General features: G+C 43.3%; 1 protein-coding gene across 2 annotated transcripts; it reads left to right on the top strand.

Moving 5' to 3' along the window:
* The first annotated feature begins 10,797 nt into the window (after positions 1–10,797).
* Positions 10,798–19,458, top strand: HSPA13 (heat shock protein family A (Hsp70) member 13). Of its 2 annotated transcripts, none has more exons than XM_054182152.1 (5): positions 10,798–10,932; positions 12,087–12,427; positions 13,336–13,549; positions 14,171–14,338; positions 15,903–19,458. In XM_054182152.1, the coding sequence occupies exons 1-5, from the start codon at positions 10,908–10,910 to the stop codon at positions 16,571–16,573; spliced, it is 1,419 nt and encodes a 472-aa protein (XP_054038127.1). In that variant the 5' UTR covers positions 10,798–10,907; the 3' UTR covers positions 16,574–19,458. The 2 variants fall into 2 exon arrangements, with proteins under 2 accessions (XP_054038127.1, XP_054038137.1); XM_054182162.1 differs by having other exon boundaries at positions 10,838–10,932; positions 12,285–12,427.
* The last annotated feature ends 1,403 nt before the right edge of the window (positions 19,459–20,861 follow it).

Genomic DNA, 20,861 nt, shown 5'->3' on the forward strand with positions numbered 1-20,861 from the left:
ATGCACACTTTCTTGCTACAGTATATGACGTGTTCTAATATTGAAAATATGTATATGGAAATAAATACTAACAGCAAGATGTAGAGACTACCCATCATACTCCATGCCTCTGCTTAGGCTCATTAGTAACAAGAATTACCATACTAGAGAAATATATTGGTCCGCCTAACACGGCAAGCAAAAAGAGCTGTCTCAGAAAGAGGTGCTATGAAATATTTACATACATGAATTCTGTGAAGGCACTTATGGCATACATAGGCCTTAGAACAGTTTTGTCCTCACACCTATTTTGTACAAGTTGGACAATACTCTGCAACTTGAAAAACATTAGCCTTTCTATCAGCTTCTCTTCTTACTTTTATTGTCAATCCAAAAGTCCAGCCTGAGGCACCCACAACATTTAGCCTTTTATAAGGCAGATCTCATCAAGAATTCAGTTCATCAAATCTCAAAAAGAACTTTTTATTTCGAGTAGCATAGGGAGTACGTATATATATTTAACAATAACATTGGAGTTGGTTGCCTTAGTAACAGGATCTTTCAGCCATTGTGTTTAGTATTTACTCAGCACTGGAAATGTACACTATTGAGAAGAAATGTGGTATTTTTATTAGTCTACCCCTGTGTATATGCCCATCAGCAGCAAATGCGTGCTGTATAGTTTGACTTTCCATTTCTGAGCTCTGTGAAACCTTTGAGAAGAGAGCATGCAGAAATGAAACCAGGGCACCTGGTGCAATGTATTTTTGTTACAAGTTATTTTGAGAGAAAAAAATGTTGTGAGAGTTTAAAGCACTGCACTGAAGACATTCCTTGTCTCACAATTACATCTCCAGCAGCAGAAGAGTGTAAAAGCATTTCTATTCCATGGTTTCATAGTCTTATGAAAAAATCTACAGAAAATAGTTATGAAAGAGGATATTTCTACAGCGCCAGTTTCTACAACTGTGTTACTGTGCAGTACAAATTTAACAAGCGCTGTTAAATGCTGTTTTACCTGACATTTGGGGGGAGGAGTAAGGGAATATACATTTAAAGGGCTGTTTCAAAGCTTGCTTCAGTTTGGGAGAAGCAAGGCATCAGTTACAGCTGCATCAATTAAAATGCAGGAGAAATTAGATAGAACAGATCCATTTAATTTTGGGTCCAGCCAGGATACAAAAAGGTTTATATCCCTCCCTCTGCAAACATACCATGGGATTTTTCATCCTCCCAGAAAGACTTCAGAGTTGCCTTTAGATGCTAAGCAAAAATACACCACCTCCAGCTGCCCAGTGCCTCCTGCAAGGGTGCGGGGACGGAGGCCAGGCTGACTGGGGACAGAGTGCCACCTACCGCGGCACCAAGCCCTGTCCTTCCCTCCAGGGCTGTGCAGAGCCCTGGCATCAGTTTGCTCCGAAATCACAGGCAAAACTCCCCTCGGCTTTGAAGGATTTTGTTTCAAGAGCTAAGGACTGCATCAGCCCCTTCCCATTTGGCTAGTGAGAGCCGATGGGATCACAGCATGCTGCCGGTGATGCAGGAGCGGGTTGCTCGGAACCTTGCAATCCCAAACGCACAGGGATGACGCTGGAGAGGGCTTAACTGCATGAACTAACCCGGTGGTCTGTTCCTTGTAATATTCTGGGCATTACCTCTTGCTCCTAGGGTAACCCAGCTATTGCACCAACAAGAAATCCACTTCTGGGCTGCTCTCTCTCCTTATAATTTCAGATAGTGTAAAACTATGATATCCATTTAATATCTGATATGGCCTCTGTCACAGCATTATGTCATACCCCTACAGCATGATGGACTCCAGTCTAATACGGCTTTTCCTTCTCTAACTATTGCGATCCTCTATCCATTTTGGCATTCAGACGGAACAGAGCCTGCTCACACAGAAAAGCAGAATGTTACAGTCACATAGAATAATTTAAATGTAATGGTAGACAGAACATTTATTCTATATTAAAAAAATGAGAGCTTGAAAATAGACATGGAAAGGCACAACGGTGGTGAGAGCAGGTGGAATCAGACAGTTCAGCTGGTGAAAGCGCTAACCAACAAATGCAGCCTTTTCCTTTCATCGTGAACAGTTCTCTTCCCAATCCTGACTTTCTCGATTTTTTTTAACATAGATGGGTTTGCAATGGACTTTTTGGTTAACTGCTGAAAATGAGCCAGGAAGACTCTGTTACTGGATGGCACTATTGGACTGTGTGCTCCCCCCAGAGGGGCAGGTACCTGATTCACCATGTTTTGTGTGCAGGGCTCTTCTGATGCTCCACGAGCTGGAAAAGCCGGCGATGCCACACAGCACGGGTGCAAGGGAGGTTGCAAAGCACCCAGCTGGGTGGAGATCAGCACCAGGAGCTGCAGAGAGGTGGATCAGTTTCCCAGCAACAATCACTTTCCCCAAGTCGTTTAAAATGTTTGTGTTTGAAAAGAAAACTGCTTTTTTTTCCCCCATTTCTTTTGCCATCCTTTAGAAAGGGTAGAGAAAGCTTCATGTTTCTGTCAAAAGAGAAGGAAAAAAAGATAGACAATACATGTTGTTTAAAAATGGCATAGAGATAGTAAGCTGATTTTCCTGACAGGCCCTCCATGAATTATCTCATTAAGATTATCATAGGCTGCAAACTAAACCACGTTTTCCTTAGGACTGTCTTTTAAAGGAAGAGCTCTGCTCCTAACTGTTTATCACGCATTTGGGCTAAAATCTATCAATCTATCTGCACTAAAAAAAATACAGAGTTCTTCTGAGAACCAGGGCAAGGTTTAAGCTAGTGAAGCTTTTTGGCTAATGAACTTTCCTGAAAAAAATTAATAGGCTTTGCTTGTCCTGATCAGATTTTAGGGCCACACAATTCAAAACTAAAATACATAAACCAGTCACACAGAAACAGGCTTACCCATAGCATTCTTACCCACACACAGAAATCAGAACGTAGAAAGGGAATGGCAGTGAATTACTAGCCCTCAGTGACTGCAGGTAACAGTCAACTCAATGTTATTTTATGGGAGATGCACTGTACGAAATCAAATTACCAAAGAGGTTTAACTATTTGGCTCCCAATCACATACCCTTTGGAACTATCCAGACATACCATATTTTCCCTATATTCATACCAAACCTGCAATCCAACTTCAAAAAGCTGCATATTACTAACTGTGTCCATACACAGCGTGATATACAACTATTGTTCTGTTCTAAACGAATGCCATAGCGACAAGAATGCAGGCACAGATCCTTCAATTTGAACTATTTACCACTGAAATGGCAAAACTTTTCTTAACATTTGTTTTTGTTTTATTTTGCTGATATACAAATATCGCAGGTGTTGTAGATGTGTAGCAGTTGCCTAACGATATTCTTTTAGAGTGGCACATCGTTACATATCTGTATCTATCCTACAGTTCTTCTGTCATACCTAACTGCTTCTGAAATGGAAGCATGGAAGACGGTTACTGTAGCATATGGCAGACAAAGAAGGACAGGTAGCACATTGCATTGTACCTTGGATCCTTTTCAGCAAAGTGAGAGTAAAGTATTGATGTTGCATGATACGAACCGAATCTACATCTCCTTGTGAGAGAGAGGACAGCTACGGTGGGAGTAAACAGGTAAGGAAAAAAAAAAAAAAAAGGAATAGTTTTGTTATTCCTGCAGATGAAGCTGCCAAGGACCTTACGAAAGGGAAAATATGAAAGAATCAACATCTGTCAGCTCTGCTCACTTTGGAACTGACTGACAGCAAGGAAAGAGCTATTATACTGAGATGGGAAACATTTGGGGCTTCTCTAGAACATACGAAGGGATGTATTCTCTCTCCCAACAATTCAGCAGAAATTAATATACTTCTATTACATCTTTCCGAGATTGCAAAATCCTTCCCTCGCACTGTTGTTTAATTGCAATTATTGGTACCGTAGGAGCAGCTCAGCATGCTGACAGCCCCAGTCCCCGTTGTGCTATGTGCTAAGAACAGCAAAAAAAAAAGCAGTCCAGCCCAATGAGACTGTTTGAACATAGTCAGAAATGTTTCTTAGAACCACGACATAAACATACTGTTGTATTTTTATCAGTATTTTGTATTCGGTAAAAATATTCTGAAGCTTAAGGGCTCAGTGCCCACAAATATGCTGGCACGCAGATTTCACATATCTTGTAAAGTCTACTACTGTGCTGGTGTGTGCATATGCAATAGCTGATTTTTCAAATGGGCAAAAGCATGTAGTTGCATATCTGAGCAGCAGGACTGAGCCAAAAGCATGGCAACGAATTATTGGCTGCAAGAAGGTATTGATGCAGTCTAGCAGACCTATGCACAGCACAATCATTCAAGAAAGAGAGAGAAAGCTGGCATGGGACTTTTATTTCATTGTGATTGCACAGAAAGACTCATTTCTGCTTCGGTGGATGGATCATTTTCCCTAGCGGTGCACACATCTTCTAGAATGGCTCTAACTTTACAGTATCTGCTTCCAACAAACTTCTCTCCAGGCTAAACAGACACTTGCTACTCACATGACAGTGCATGGGGGAATGATGCTGAGAAAAGAAGACACGCTGTGGCTAACATCTTTGCTTGTCTTGTAAGAATAATCTGACTAATGTCGGAATGATTCCATCAATATTGTCAGAAATAGGTTTAAGAACCCTCCAGGTACGTTGCAAGCCTTGGCACAGGAAAAGACTAATGCGAAGTGGATGCCAATTGACCAGGGGTTCTGGGAAGGTACGAAGCAACACCAAGGACCTTGACTTAGGCTGATAAGCTCGAGTTTTCTTCTTCTGTGTTCTCAACATTTCCCTCCCTATTCCAGATGGACTAGAGTATACAAGAGGCATTGTGGGATATGCTGTCAAGTGCTATTGGTTTCACGTATCGCACTCAGAAATAAAACCAAACTGAGTTTGTATAATGCTAGATGAGCTTGCTCGCATCTTAGTCATATTTGAACTATGTCTCCATTAAACTGAAGTATGCTGGATATTCATACAATAATGACAACTCTGGTTCCTGCAGGACAGATATGTGCCTCTGCCCAAACAGCAATTATAAATGAGGGCACTTCTCTCCCATCAGATTTTTGCTGACCCTCCTTAATACAGATTCCTTTCCTTAAAAGAATGGAAGAAGGCTGATGTTGTTGTGAGCTCTCTGGAATGGCGTTTGAGACATCTTGCTTCAAACTGTACTTGGCCTCCAGGCTTGTTTGTTCTTGAGTCAAGTCACTGAATTTCTGTGTTACTCTGCTTCACGCTAGGTAAACAGGAATAATACATTCTCCTACCTATTATTCTCCTTTATATTTGGATTAGAAATAATCTGGGTCAGGACTAGCTCTTCTATGAAAATAGACATGGCATAGTTGCTCCTAGAGTACCATAACACTATTTATAAGGGATAATTGAAATAGATCTTTTGTGTCATTGGAAAGATTCACCATAAAGGCCCAAAAGTTCTTATCCAGTGTACAAACCCACTGATGTACTCTAGGTGATACCTTCAGGAAAAGAACAATCGTAAAAGAGATATTCTGAGACTTTAGACTCAGTACCCCACAAAAAGAAAAGCAAGACTTCTCTATCCACCCATATTGCAAAACCTCTTCTCCTTTGCCTGGAGAGCTCACTGTTCAGGCAATTATATTTGAGTGTATTCCTCCGTTTATCCTTTTGTTGTCATCCCTAATAGATAAAATTGACAAGCCTGACTGACATCCGTATGGATTTCATATACACAGCAACAACTTGAATGAGAAAATGGCCTCCTGGGAGACTGCTGGGACTCTTGTTCATCATCATTATCACTATCATGATTCATGCAGATGATGAGACTCCCAGCCATATCATCCTCCTTGTGCTCATCCTCCTTTGCAGCACCTTGCTGTCACTGAACAGTTGTACAAGCAATCAGTTTTCCTGTCACCCCTGGAGTTACTGCAGTATCGTTCTCCCTGCTTCCACATAGGATACCTGAGCTGAGCAGAAGGTGGATGATGTGGTCCAGACATCAGCACAAATCCAAGCCAAGACACGATTCAGCCCCGCTAAACCAGGCTGTCGGTGGCTGGGGAGAATTCAGCCAGTCTCACAACTGCCATTCAGCCACTGGCCTTGCAACACCTACACAAAATGGCATTTGGGTGAAGCAGGAAGAGAAGCTCTCAGGTACCAGACCAGTAAGTACCAAACCTGTTTCGTCTCTTCAATAAAAGGCCTCTGCTTCATTTTTCATACCACAGCAAGCTATATCACCATGCAGACCAACAGAAAATCAAGCAGAGAAGTGGGAGAGAGACCAGTGAAAATCTCATTTCTCTTCCAGACTGTTTTTCTTGGACATCAACTGCGTTACATTACACTGCTATCACTGCAGCTGTATTCATGAAAGGGGAAATAGTAATTTCATTGTTAACCTCAGAATGATTTTATGAGGGTTCAGTGAAATGGCTGTGTTAAGGCAATTAAACAAACTGTAATGAAAAATGAGGCACCGTTTTCATGACTTATGTCTTTACAAGAATTTGGATAACGATTGCAAAAGGTTCATGTGCTTTATATGAATCTGCAGGTATCTGTCAAATACGGAAAGAGGTCCAGGGAAGCAACACTGCATGGCAGAGACATCTGCTGGAAGCTTCTCGCACTTGCCTCACGACTCGAGGTTCAGCTCTCCGGGGCTACGCAGCCTCTCAGCAGCCCCAAGCTGCTCCTGCTGTCTCCGGCTCGGGAGCGGGTTTCTGGCTAATGAAGAATTCAGCGCACACCTGCCTGGCGATGGCCAGTCAGCCACTCAACAGGAGCCAGAAATCTTTACGCTGGAATTTCAATGGAAACTTTTGCATCTAAATTGAAGGTTGTACTTCTCTTCCAGCTGCCTGACATTGACCTGTCTGTCAGAGGAGGACTGGGCACTGGTTTAATCCTTCCCTTTCCCGACTGTATACAGTAAATCGATGTTTTAATTAGGGAAAGGAACTATCAGTGAAGTTCTCTGCAATTTTGATGATGTGATTACACACAGGCTAAGAATCTACTTTTACCTAAGTTAAAAACTGAAAATGAAGTTTCAGATTTTAGCATCTAAATAACTTGCCTCCCTTCACATGGAGACACTGACTACACTCTCCACCTAAGAATCAGATCCAAATCCTTCTCCCCTTTCCTCCTTCACAGTGGGAAAACACAGCTTGATCATACTGGGTTGCTGGGATCACGCTGTGCTTTGACCATATCCTGACACCCTGTGTTTCAGTTTTAGACATTGTCTGAAAAATGATTGAGACAGTGCAGAAAGCACTCACTGAGTAAACCCTAGGAAGAGGAAGCCCTGTTTGGTACAACGGCAGAAAAGAGGATGCTTTGCAAATTCAATTCCCTTTCCTCCAAGTGTGGGGATACAGCTGATGCAAAGCATCCTACAGATGAAAATGAGCCGTATTTGATTCCACGCACACCAAATGCTTGAACTGTGTTTAGCACATCACAGGTCTACGGTTTGAGCAATAATCCTCAGTGTAGCAGGTTTCTTCCTGCAGACACCAGTTCACATCTGATGGGAGAGCATTTTAAAACCAGCCCCTACTCTTACATTGTAAGAACAACTCTCTCCCTCAAGCTACTCAGACAGAAACATGTTTATCTCCACCTATCAAAGCACTGGGGAAAAACAACAGCCCCTTGAAGGAAATTAATGCCCCAAAACCTTTTGAAATGTTATAAGCTGCTTACTACCAGAGCAAATAGATGCACTAATAAGGATAAACAGCCACTTGTCCCCAACCCTCGGAGGGAGTTAGCTGCATGCCCACCTTCCACTCAAGTCAGTGGCAGGTGAGTGCTGAGGGCCTGGTGCGTGGTCGCCACAGGCTGGTTGATGCCACGCAGCCAGCACAGCCCAGGTACCCAAACCAGCAGATACCAGAAGCTGTTCAGTTCTAGTAGCCCATGTCACCACAGCACCTCGTTTCCCCTCATTCAGCTACATCCCAGGAAGCTTTATCACAGCAATGGGCTTTTCCAAAGGGGTTGTACGGGTCTGACCTTGCATTGCCCACCCTCAGGTGAGGATGTTCAACACAGCAGTACGATCCTTGCCTGCCATTACAGGGAAGCAGCTAAAGCACGTCGTTTCAGGAAAAGATGACCTGTCGTCCAGTGTCTGTCCCTAACTATGTCTACATATTTCCCACAAGGCAGCCTGTGGGGTGGGGGCTACCTATAGCTTTCCCCTCCCAGTCAAACAAGGCTCTCCCTCCATTGGCCAATGAATATTTAAATATTCTGTGCAAAATAAAGCAATTTTGTCCAGAAATACTGAATATTCACTTCTGCTCCTGAACAACCCACTCCTGGGTGTAGCACCCCCTCAGATAACGGACGAAAGTGGAAACTGGTCTCATTCCCCTGGACAAAAGCTCTGTGAGGGTAGGTAAAAGAAGCTGATACAGAAGATACTCTAATAATGTCCCCCCCCCAAAAAAAAAAAAAAAAGGGCAAGCTCACTAGGATTAGTTCTGCCAATTTTGCAGATGCAAGAGAAGTCTGGCATGGCTGTGCAGAGCCTAAGAGTATCCACGAGCAGGTCCTGATAGGTCATGGAGAAGATGTGGGGAAAAAAATTAGGCACTTTCGGACATCATCTGAGCATGGGTGCTGGAGATCAAATGTTGCCTTCAAGGGACTACAGAGTATGTATGGTGGATCCAGCCTTCAAATGACACAAAAGCCAAAAACAGCTACAGGGAGGAAGGTGGCTTCTGAAGAAGTTTCTGGCACGATATACCTTTGCTGCAAGGCAGAAAGCCTGCTAAGATGCTCTCCTTGATTTGACTCCCAGGCAGGTGGCCTGTGCTGTGTAATTCTGCAGGGAACAGCCAGGCCTCTAGGGAGTCAGTCAGGTGGGGAGGCCTTGACTAATACGCTGAATTCATTAAGCAGCTTTGTTTTGAAGAAATACAATGGAGGCTATATAGGAAAGGGCATTTGAATTCTGTCCTTCAGCAGGTATGTTATCAAGTGGTCCCAATGTCTTTCAGAGTTTTAACCTCCACAATGAAAAGCAGAGCCTGGCCTATGCTTTAAAAGGATGAAATCTCTGAAATAAGGTTTTGTATAAGTAGTTTTAAAAAACATCCCTATATATCTGCGTTCTGCAGAGTGACATTTCAAATGTTGCCTATGTATTAGAACATATGGTTGCTATTAAATATCAAAAGTATGAGCAAACCCCAGTTTAATTGTATGCCTTGTTTTCGCTAATCTTTTTTTTTTTTATTCTGCTCACCATCCACTGCCAGTTGCATAAAATACACAGTGCCTGTGCTTGAGTTAACACAAGTGAAGAAATACTGTAAACAACAGTTACGAATTTTCCCCCACTTGAATAACTTAAGAATGATCACAATTACAACAATGGCACTTCAAGAAACGTGATTAAAGTATTGAACTCCGATGTATGGAAAAGAATTTAGTCAGATATGTAATTAGAAATCAGTCAGATCATAATTCATTAAGAAGGCTGAATGGCTTCTCTTCCCTTACCAAGGAGTTTCTACCTTCTCATGCAGAGAATGAACCACATCACTACGTTAACAATAAATGGAGAATGCATACATTTTTTACGTGGTGGTGCTTTCTGCATAAAGCAGCATCTTAGAAGAAGCTCGTTCCTGGGAATTACTTTTGGGTTATGTGTCTTTCCATCAGAGGAGAAGTAGAGGTGCCAGAGATAGTAACTGCAATAGAACACAGGAAGTTCCACCTAAACATGAGGAGGAACTTCTTTCCTTTGAGGTTGGCAGAGCACTGGAACAGGCTGCCCAGAGAGGTGGTGGAGTCTCTGTCTCTGGAGACATTCAAAACCCGCCTGGACGCGTTCCTGTGCAGCCTGCTCTGGGTGACCCTGCTCTGGCAGGGGGGTTGGACTAGATGATCTCCAGAGGTCCCTTCCAACCCCTATCATTCTGTGATTCTGTAACTCAGCCTAACTTTTCTTACGCTACACTATTTATTATTAGCTATTCATCTATCAATATTTTCTATTAAAAAAGCGTCTAACTTGAACCACATTAAGAGAACCCCAGATTCTCACAATTCATTTTGGCCTGAAACAGACACCCAACCTGCAAGAACCTGAAAACCAGTCACTCCTCCTGAGAGCAGAGCTCGGCAGCAGACAAGGAGCCAACCCGCGCTGCGCTTCACGTCCCATTTATTGGATTAATTACTAGTTCTGCTCCTCCCGGGTCCGCTTGAGGGGCAGGTTTCCTCCGCACTCTCCCTACTTGTCTAACCCTCAGGTGGGCCAGAAGGAATCCCCCCCTTCACCGCTGCCGATGCGGCACCGCCGCACCTGCGGTCTCTAACGCCTCACGCCGGCGGGAGGGAGCTAGGGGGAGGCGGCGACGGCGGTGACGGCGGTGACGGCGGCGACGGCCGGCCTCCCGGGCCGGGCCCCCCGCAACCCCTCCCTGCCCGGCACAGCATCGTGCCGCCTGCCCCAGCCCCAGGAGCGGAGGACGCCAGAGGCGGGCGGGAAGCTGGGCGCCCTAACCGCCCCAGGCACCCCATCCTCACGTAGCCAAGGCAGCCGGAACACTAACGGAACTACCGCTCCCAGCAGGCACCGCTACCCGGCCGGCCCGGATGTGCGCATGCGGCCGGAGGAGTTGGCGTGCATCCTCCCCAGGCTACCGCAAGCCTCTTCTCTCAGCCCCGTTGGCTGGTGCCCGCCGGAAATGCGCGCCCCGATGCCTCCTGGGAGTTGTGGTTCTCTCGCACACTTACAGTAGTCTCGCGTCAGCGGGGTGGCCGGGACGAGCGTACCACCGGTCCCGGCGTGCCCCGCGACCCGGCCCGGAAGGAGCCGTCAGCAGTCGGCGGTGGCGGGCGCTGGCGGAACCGGCGGGCGGCGATGGCGGGGCAGATGGCGGTGTTGGGTAAGCGGAGGCCCAGGGGGTCCAGGGGCCCGGACCATCCCTCAGGCTGCTGAGGGGACGGTCCCTGCGGCGGGATGGGCGGTGGGGGGGCCGGCGGAGTGCTGGGGAGCCTGCAGAGCGCTGGGGAGCCCCCGCCCCGCCGGTGGCGGCCTCCGCCTGGCAGGGCCTAGGCGCGCCTCGTCACCGCCGCTGGCTGGGGCTCTCCCCGGCCTTCTGCCAGTGTTACCGCCCCGGGGTGGCTGTTCGGGGTGGTACGGCTCCCTGTGGCGTGCTCGGTGTGCTCTGCTGTTTGGAAAGGTGAAGTCGCCTGTGGCAAAGAAATGCCTTGGGAGATTCATGGCCAAAAGTCAACCTGTTCTTTGTCACTGGTCTGTCTGAAGCACAGCTCTGACCATCCTTCCCTGATGGGGAAAAGAGCTTATCCAGGCTTTGAAACTTAGGCTAGTTAGATTCTTCTTGAGATTTTGTTTGTTGGTTCTTTTTCTCTTTTTTTTTTGCCCACCTCTGAGACGTTGCTTTATGTTAGATTTTTGGCTTTCTTGCTTTGTCTGTTGGTTACATGTAAAAGAAAATCCCATTACTCTGCACTTAAGCTAGTCTACCCCTTGATTTCAAGGTGTAGAAAAGCGTCAGAGCTGTGGGAAGATGCTCTTTGGGAGCTATGACTGAAATAGGAGTTAGCATCTCCTCATTTTAGACTTCCAGTGAAGTTGGAGGAGATGTTTGAATCAGGAGTTTGTCATTTCACTGTAATTTTGTGTAGCCTCGTTAGATGTCCCTTAGGGGTCATTCATAGGCAATTCCCCCAAAATACTAATTGGCCTATATTTGTGAAGTACCTTGGAGAGCGAAAAAGAATTATTACAGGGTGGTGATATTTTTGGTTTTGCTGTACCTCTTGGGCTTTTAAAAATCAATTTAGTTTTTAATGCCTGAGATTTTTGACTCTTCTAGCCACTTTTTATTGAATTAAGACACTTGAACTTGCTGGTGACCTTTGAAGAAACTGAAAACTAATTAGGTAGCTGACAGGCTTCAGAGCGTGAAATAAAACTGCATGAGGTGTAATGTGTAATACTGTGTAATTTGCATTGACTTCTAAGTTTGCAGCAGTAGATACTCTAACCCTGTTTTTTTTAAAATCTGTGTTCCAGGTTCGGCTGTTCTGGCTCTCTTGTTAGCTGGTTATCTAGCACAGCAATATTTACCAATGCCTACACCAAAAGTAATTGGGATTGACCTTGGCACCACTTACTGCTCGGTCGGTGTCTTTCTTCCTGGAACAGGGCAGGTGAAGGTTATTGCAGATGAAAATGGGCACAACAGCATACCAAGTATAGTCTCTTTCACAGACATGGATGTGTATGTAGGATATGATGGCCTAGAACTGGCTGATTCACATCCTCAGAACACCATATATGATGCAAAAAGATTCATTGGGAAAATCTTCACTTCAGAAGAATTGAAAAGTGAAAGTAGCAGGTATCCCTTTAAGGTAAGGAGCCATCTTCTCCAGTTCTCCCCAAGCAGTAGGCTTAAAGATGTAATAGGTGAACACTTTGCCTCACCTTCAGTCATTTGGCTAAATCTGATATGCCTGAAAACTGTAGAGGGGGGAGGAGGAGGAGGATGCTGTTGTGGAAGTAACATACCTCTGCGTGAGAGCTGATAGTGATTTTCCAGAGGACCCTGTCCTCTACTGTGAAATGTGTTTCTGGGTAACCTTCCATCCCCTTCTCTTAAAATATAAATTTCAACTTGAAATTCTAACTCTGCTTTGCTGAAACTTCACTTTTTTCCTGAGATTAAAAAAAAGTCACCACTTCTCTGTCCCAGTGCATTTTTTTCCCTGGCACTTTTCTAGTTCTTGCTTGACCAGCAGCAGATCCTGAAAGCTGCCTTTTAAAAAAAGTATTGCATTAATTTAGCATGGCGCAGTATCTGTTGAAAAGAGATACATTTTCAGGTACTGGAAACAGTCTTTGAATTCTTTACTTGTTAAGAGAACCTGTTCCAGTACCAACCTGTTTGCTTCCTTTCAGAAAGAAGAACCCGTGGGAAGCTTTATCAGTAGGATAAACATAATGATTGAAAAGCGTTACTTTTATCTTTGAATGCGGTGTTAAAGTTGATTACACAGTTGCTAGGTCTTAACTTTTTTTAATGTGTTTTATCTGGGCACAGTGGGTATCAGTACTTTGGATATACTTGGACCCCTTAAGTGGCTTGTTTTGCATAATACTGGTAGTCAAGGAATAAAAGTGATTCAGGAAGTAGCAAAAGCACATTCATATTTTTCCAGAATAAACAGATTATATGCAAACAAAATGCTTGGTGGGAGCAGGGTGGGAAGCATAAGAAAAAGACTTCTCACCTGTGGGTTGTGTTGCTTTTTCCTCCTAGGTTTTCAATAACAATGGATCAGCTGAATTTTCTGTGACAACTAGTAAAACCTTTCATGTCACTCCAGAGCATATTGGCTCTCAGCTGCTACTGAAATTGAAGAGAATGGCAGAAAAGAATCTTGGCATGCGCATTTCGAAGGCGGTCATCTCTGTGCCAGCAGAGTTTGATGAAAGGCAACGGAATGCTACCATTAAGGCAGCTAACCTTGCAGGTGATGTCTCTTTATTCCAGTGTTTTTCTATGAAACCTTCATGTCTCTGTCACTAACAGTGAACTCTTTGGGGAGGATGTAGAAACAATGAATCAGTGATAGTGAATCTTGGAATGGATTTATTTATTTTTTTTAACAAACCATTAACAATTGTGAGGAACAGCAGAGAACTCTTGGGTACTGACAGGTGCAGCTGACTGATGCAAACGGAGATAGCTAGAAGAAGTAAGTTTTACTTCAGGGAAAATAGTCTTTTCGATAATCTCCAAATAAAAAGACTATACAGAGCATCCTTGGACAATAATTTAAACATAAATAGAACATGTGAAATAAGTCTCCTTAGCAAGGTTTCTATGGAAGAAATGTGGGTAATCATGGTTCATGACATCACCCTGATGCTGAAATATACTACTTTAGGCTTAAATAAGGAAAAGAGTTCATTGAGTATCACTGCCTAGAAAACTGTTTCCTTTAGATCTGACATTTTACTTAAGGTAAGTTTAGTTAAAAAAAACCCAAAACAACAAACCCAACCAGCTAATTCTAAATGTCATTATGATGTGAGAACTGCAGTTTTCTGAAGCGTACCTGACTGTTGCTTGGTATCTTTGCTCTTTGTAGGGCTAGAAATTTTGCGAGTGATCAATGAACCCACAGCTGCAGCTTTGGCTTATGGACTCCACAAAGCTGATGTGTTTAATGTTCTGGTGGTGGATTTGGGTGGAGGAACTTTGGATGTGTCTCTGTTGAACAAGCAGGGAGGGATGTTCCTCACACGAGCCATGGCAGGTGAGAAAAATGCTTTACTGCCTTAAGGAGTAGGGGGGGAAGGAAAAGTGCACCTAGAGTCACCGTTAGAGGGACTTTTTAAAACATACCAGCCTTGTCACAAAGTGTTATCCGAATGCGTTCTCAGCTGCCTTTCATACAAATTAAGATAAATTTACCGGTTTTGGCTGACTGAAACGAATAAGTTGTGGTTCCATTTTATCCACGGCTGTTTTGTGCCATGGTTAAAATTGTGCTGACATTTTGTGCTGGTGCATGTTACAGTTACTTCAACTGTAACACCCCCAGCCCTCAAAAGTCCAAATCTTTCTGTTACCTTTGTCCAAACTGGAAATACTTGCCAAATCATTGACTGGCGCTTTAGCGCATCCTTGCCTTCTGTTTGGCTACAGTTCAGTTGGGCAGGATTTGGGAATGCATATGCTGTTAATCTAGAAGTAAGTTTTGTGGTACATATATGCCAAAGTGATTCATCACTTGGCAAAGAGTTCTGGCAGCAACATTTAGTGAAACTGTAGTGAATACACAACTGCTTTTCAGGTGACCTGGATTCAGAGAGGTCTGAGAAGCAGCGTGAACTATCTGCGTTGCCTTCAATAAGTTTTGATTTGAGCTGACGCTCAGTCCAGTAAAAGCGGAACAGCAAGAAATATTCAGCAGCTTCATTCTGATTTATTTAGATAGAGGTCTAATCAGTGAATTCCTGGTTTCAGTCAAAACAAAGTGGTGGAAACGTTGAGAGTATTGTTCAACACACAGGAAAACCTGCAGGCCATTTTTTTATCTCTGTTGAATGGAAAGCATGAAGAATGTTTGAAAGGTTTGGAAAACGTGGTGCGAGAATAACCTTTCAGTAAAAATTGGTTATATATTATACTTTTTCTTTCCCGCTCTGTCTCTCTAAAGGCTAATATAAGATATACCTGTTAATAGAGCTTGAAGTTCACTGCTTGCACTTTATCACTTTCTTCCGCTTTCAGCAGGGTATATATACATACTTCAGTAGCGTGTATTTTTTTTGTGTGGGTGCAGCAAGAAGATCTTGAATACCTTGAAACTGTTAAAACAATAATCCCGATAAGCTGTACTGTGGAAGGGCTAAGAGAAAAATCCATTCTGGGCAGAGAATGGATTCCCATTGAAACTGGGAATTTTAGCTAGCAAAACAATTTGCTGTGAGAGATTGCACTTCGATTACAAGGGTTCCAGCTAGAAATGTATTGTTACATGTTTTCTTCTCTAGAGAATACCTCTGAGTTAACAACCACTGCTTTTTTTCTGTTACAGTGGTGCAGAGCCGTTCCAGAGGGAAAACACTGAGGGAGGGGGTAGATTCTGAAATAGTTGCTGAAAAAATACCTGGAGGTTACTATCCATCATGTGTTCTTCAGAGGACAGCAATTATGTCTATTTTCACAGCTTTGTGAGCTCTAGCGCTATGCCTACGGTCCTAGTATCACTGTTCTGGCCCTTGCACACGGTCTCCCCGTAAAAGAGAAGATGCGTGCTGCTTTCTGAAGCTGTGAAGGTGATGTGTCTCATGCCTTCTGTTCTGATGTTTCAGGTAACAACAAACTTGGAGGACAGGACTTTAATCAGAGGTTGATGCTGTATTTATATGATCAGCTCCATCAAATGTATGGTTCTCTGCCAACAAGAAAAGAAGAAATACATCGCCTCAGACAGGCTGTGGAAGCAGTTAAATTAAATCTGACTGTTCATGAGGCAGCTACACTAAGGGTGTTGTTGACTATGCCAGAAAGGAAGCTTACAAAAGAACTTCCAGAAAGTGAGGTGAAAACAAATGATGTGCTAAAAGGCAAGCCTTCACAGAAAACAGAAGATCTGAAAAATCCTGGAGATGCTTCAAAAGTAGAGAACAACTTTGTCACAGTTGTGTTTGAAACAGAAATCTCTAGGAAGCTATTTGAGATGTTAAATGAGGACCTTTTTGAGAAGATTCTTGTGCCCATTGAACAAGTGTTGAAGGAAGGTCACCTACACAGAGCAGAAGTGGATGAAATTGTGTTAGTTGGAGGCTCCACCCGGATTCCTCAAATACGAAAAGTTATTCGGGATTTCTTTGGAAAGGAACCTAACACCTCTGTAGATCCTGATCTAGCAGTTGTAATGGGGGTAGCTATCCAAGCAGGAATTGTTGGTGGGTCCTGGCCTCTTCAAGTCAGTGCAATAGAAATTCCTAATAAGAATTTACGTAAGACTAATTTTAACTGAAAAGAAACTCTTCCCCATTGCATTCCATCTCTCCAAAAGTGTACTCTGATGGTGCATACTTCTCTGACTGGCAGTGGAGCCTAATCTTAGCTGTATTATATTCATTTTTTTTATCTCTTCCTGTTAGGTGTTACTGGACATCTAACTGTGGTAAAGCTACGTGTTACTTTAAAGGTACGAGTGATTTTTGAAGTTCTGAAGTGCCCTGTATTTGCTTGTCGATTTGGATATTGGATGAAAATGCTAGTGATGACGCACCCGCGTTTTCTTGCTAAATTTTATTAGCAAATCCTGAAGAGATGTATGTTTAAAATACAAAGGGAGCGTGACCAAAGGTTAGAGGTAATGTGGTATGCTACTGTAGGTATTCCCAGGTCCAATATATTTACTTTGAAAGAATGTGAAGCAGTATTAACGCACATAGCACTAGCAGTGTTGAGCTTAAATTTATTTATTAAATTGAGTCATTTGAGCATTTAAGCACCTTTCCAAAAGGCATGTTGCAGCTTGAATGAGACTTACGCATACACTTGATTCTTCTGCTGTTCATAACAGCATAATGGTATTACTGAGGCTGTATGGCAAATTGTCTCATGTTTCAGCCGAACCATATTCAGAAACCTGTCTCTTGCTAATTTAGAGTTACTTGGTGTGTCTCCAAGGGCTTACTTCCTCATCTGGTTTTTTACGGTGAACATACAGGTGCTGCTGTCATACCACTGATGTTCTCCACAGAGAGCAAGGGCATACCGCCAACTATCTATACGTCCCCCACCTTCTTTGAAAACTGCTGTAATTTTATGTATCTTAAAGCCACACCTGAGTATCTTCCCTTGAATTTGGCCAACACATATTTCATTGTTGCGCATCTACGAGTGTGTGATGTCTTTCCCCTGCAGTACCCCAAGCCATACTGTTTTCAGGGAGAAAGTGTGGGACAGAAGGGACAGCCTGGATGAAGTCTAGTTCCTGTAGTCCTAGTAAATGAAAATTCACCCAGTTATTTTGTACTTTTGAGCTCGTATCTCTGGTTTAAGTTTTGTCATTATCCCCACTCTAAACTGAACTTAGATCGGAGAACCTGGCTGTTCTTTTGCGAAGGAAGCAGTGTGTGGAACTCAGGATTTGAGGTAGCACTTTTTAGGACTTTATTTTAGGCAAACTGTTTGCTACCCAGATGTCTAGCAAATGCAGGAGGAGAAAAAAAATTAAGGATTTGAAAAACAGACTAAAAATTGGTGACAGTTGTACTCTCTTTGGAGGGTTAAATCCATACTTAAAGGCCAGTTGAATTCTTTTATCTCTGTAGAACTTTCTACAATTAAAACACTTCATTCAGCTAAGACTGGCTTCTACATCCATCAACGCAGTCTTAGTCAGGTAAACTCTAGTAACAGGTGGTTCTAAGCATTTTCTTGTATTCTCCAGAACAATTTTGGTTTTATTAAGCTTGCCAAGATAAAGTGTGGGGCTTAGGTTTATTGTTTAAGCTATGACTATATTAAAATAAGCTTATTATTCTCCTGGCAGTAGGCCTGATTTATGATGCTGCTGTAAATCAGTTGTGTTGATTCAGCTGTTTGCATAGCTATTGTCTAAACATATCTTTGAAGTAATCCAATTAAAAAACTCTTAAATCGAAGCATAGTTGCCCACAAGCATTCCATCAGCATTGTTTAACTTCACAGGGGATTCCCAAAATACTGCTAACACCTGTTTAAATTCCCTAAATTGAAAACCAAAGTGATTTTTTTTATTTGAAGGATTTTCCTCCTTTGTACCTCTTTGAAAGCAACCCTCTTTAAGTCTGTATGGAACTTCCAGTAACTAAAACTCCTGCGTTGAAAGAAGTGCCTCTTTAGTGAATTCATGGATGAATGCCAATATACAGTACAGCTCTCGTGCAGTTGCTATTTGGGGCCTTTGCTTTGCAGATATAAATGTATGTATTTAATTCAACGTATATTCCGGTGTCTTTGGAGTCATTGTGGCCTTTCCTTCTGCCCTGCTGTAAATTCATCTCAAAGTCTACTGGAGTTACAGGAGGTCTTTAGTCTTCATTTTCTTTAATGCACTGTGTAAAATGAGCAGACGTGTCTAAAAATAGAACCGCATTACAGTGAAGTGAAAGTATTAAAAGGTTTTTGCAGTCGTGCAAAAGGGTTGGAGGGACAGTTGGAGAAACTTTAAACTGTTAAACTTTCAATGCAAATAAATGAAGTACTTTTTTTTTTTTTTTTTTTCTTTCCCCCCCTTTCTTTCTTTCATATACTCCCTCCCTCTGGAGGAGTTAAGTCTCCTTCAGTGTTAACCTGGGAATTGTAAGGGGAGGGTGGGTTTTCACTTGTTAAAAAAAAAAAAATAAAAATTAAAAATTCACAAAAGGCTATTTATTCAGATTTCTGTACAGTTTGGGGTTTTTTGAGTAGAGAAGTTACTGTACATTGGATATCTCACAATGCATCCTTATTTATTAAATAACTTTTTTGAATTCTGCAATCAATTTATTTATTTTGGATTTTTGGATTTTAATACTGTATTTTGGCACAAACTGTTGAATTTTAAAGATGAGTCCACTGCACTACGTGGATATTTCCCGGTATGCACATGCACTGCTTTTCAAAAGTCTCTCTTTTAAACAATTTGTTATTTGAAGGCTGAAATCTTTCTACAACCAACCATTGAAATCTGAGTGTGGTTGCCTGTGGTGTCAGGTGTGTAACAAGTTTATACAGATAGCTAAAGCTTGTTTTGTGAGTTGAAATGCTGAAAGTATAAGTTGCCTCACGGATTCTATGTCCCTGAATTGTTTCCAAGTGCAGATTAAATGCATTTTATAAATAACCTTTTAGAATGTTTTTAATAAAAGCCATTTCTGTCCCTTGGACATGTCTTGTTTCAGTTTCTCACGGAAGTACTAACGGCACTATTTCCCCGTCTTCCTCAAATTCCTTTGGAGGTTAAAGGATGAGGTTGTAATCCCTCAAGTTGTCAAGGGGTTGCTGTACCCTGGAGAGACAGATCTTTTCTGGGAAGCGGCACAGAGGAGTGTTAGGAACTGGGGTGGGAGGGGAAAGAACCTTTTCTCCTCAAGCCACAGTTTGGGGTGGAAGAATGGAATGGAAAAGAGAAGTTCAAGTTGGTACAAGGAAAAGCAAGGAATAACTGGGAGGAAGGAGAAAACAACAACAGGGAGGGAAACCCTGGTCAAGGGGGTGGCAATGAAGTCCTTGCTCCTGAAGGGAGTGGGAGCAGTTCCAACCCCTTCTCTGCGTATGCTCCTTGTGCCCGGCCTGCTGGGTCACAGCGTATGGGGCAGGACCTTTCCTCCTGTTGGTCAACAGCTGCAGGAGGGACGTGGGGAAAGGAAAAACAGAGTCATGGTGCCCTTCTGGGCCTCATTCTTACTTTAGACTCTGCCCTGATACCCTGGCTCTCCCACCATTCCTTTCCCTAACCTAAGCAACCTAGCTGGAAAAGGAGGCTGCGCAGTAGCTCCTCAAGGGGATCCCTCATACTATCTCCAACCAAGTGAAGGTCACCTGCCCAATCAGGTGGCCCTTTCAGAACAGCCCCAAGTGGCCCATATGGAGCACCGCCTTTCACAGGTGGTGGGTGCCTATGAGTAGTCTCATGGGATGAGGCTGGGACCTGATCCCCAAATGCCCTGGGGGCACTTGGTGTCTGGAGAAGAAAGTGCAGGAGTGGGGAGGTATGTGCTGAGCTGGCCTGCAGGGCTAGGACGTGGCTTTGTCTATGCTGTCAAGGGAGTTCACTGGTGACATTGTGTTTGGTGGGTTGTGCTGGGTACTGCAAAACCTGAATTAATATTGACTTTGAGGCAGCCAAGTAGTCCTTCTTTGTTTCGTAGAGTGAGTCTCTGATTCAGGCATGTGAGCAGAATAGAGGCTGCAGACCCTGAGTGATAGTCTTACTGCGAAGTTGCTTTTTCCTGCCTATGCTAAGCCTGTTAGATCATAGAATCATTTAGGTTGGAAAAGACCCTTGGGATCATTGAGTCCAACCATCAACCCCACTCTACAAAGCTCTCCCTTACACCATATCCCCTAACGCCACATCTAAACGACTCTTAAACACATTCAGGGATGGTGACTCCACCACCTCCCTGGGCAGCCTATTCCAGTGTCTGACCACTCTTTCTGTGAAGAATTTTTTCCTAATGTCCAGCCTAAACCTACCCTGCTGCAGCTTGAACCCATTCCCTCTTGTTCTATCGCTAATTATTTGTGAGAAGAGACCAGCACCAACCTCTCTACAGTGTCCTTTC

The sequence above is a fragment of the Rissa tridactyla genome, chromosome 1 (assembly GCF_028500815.1).
Source record: "Rissa tridactyla isolate bRisTri1 chromosome 1, bRisTri1.patW.cur.20221130, whole genome shotgun sequence".
In the NCBI taxonomy this organism is placed as follows: Eukaryota; Metazoa; Chordata; class Aves; order Charadriiformes; family Laridae; genus Rissa; species Rissa tridactyla.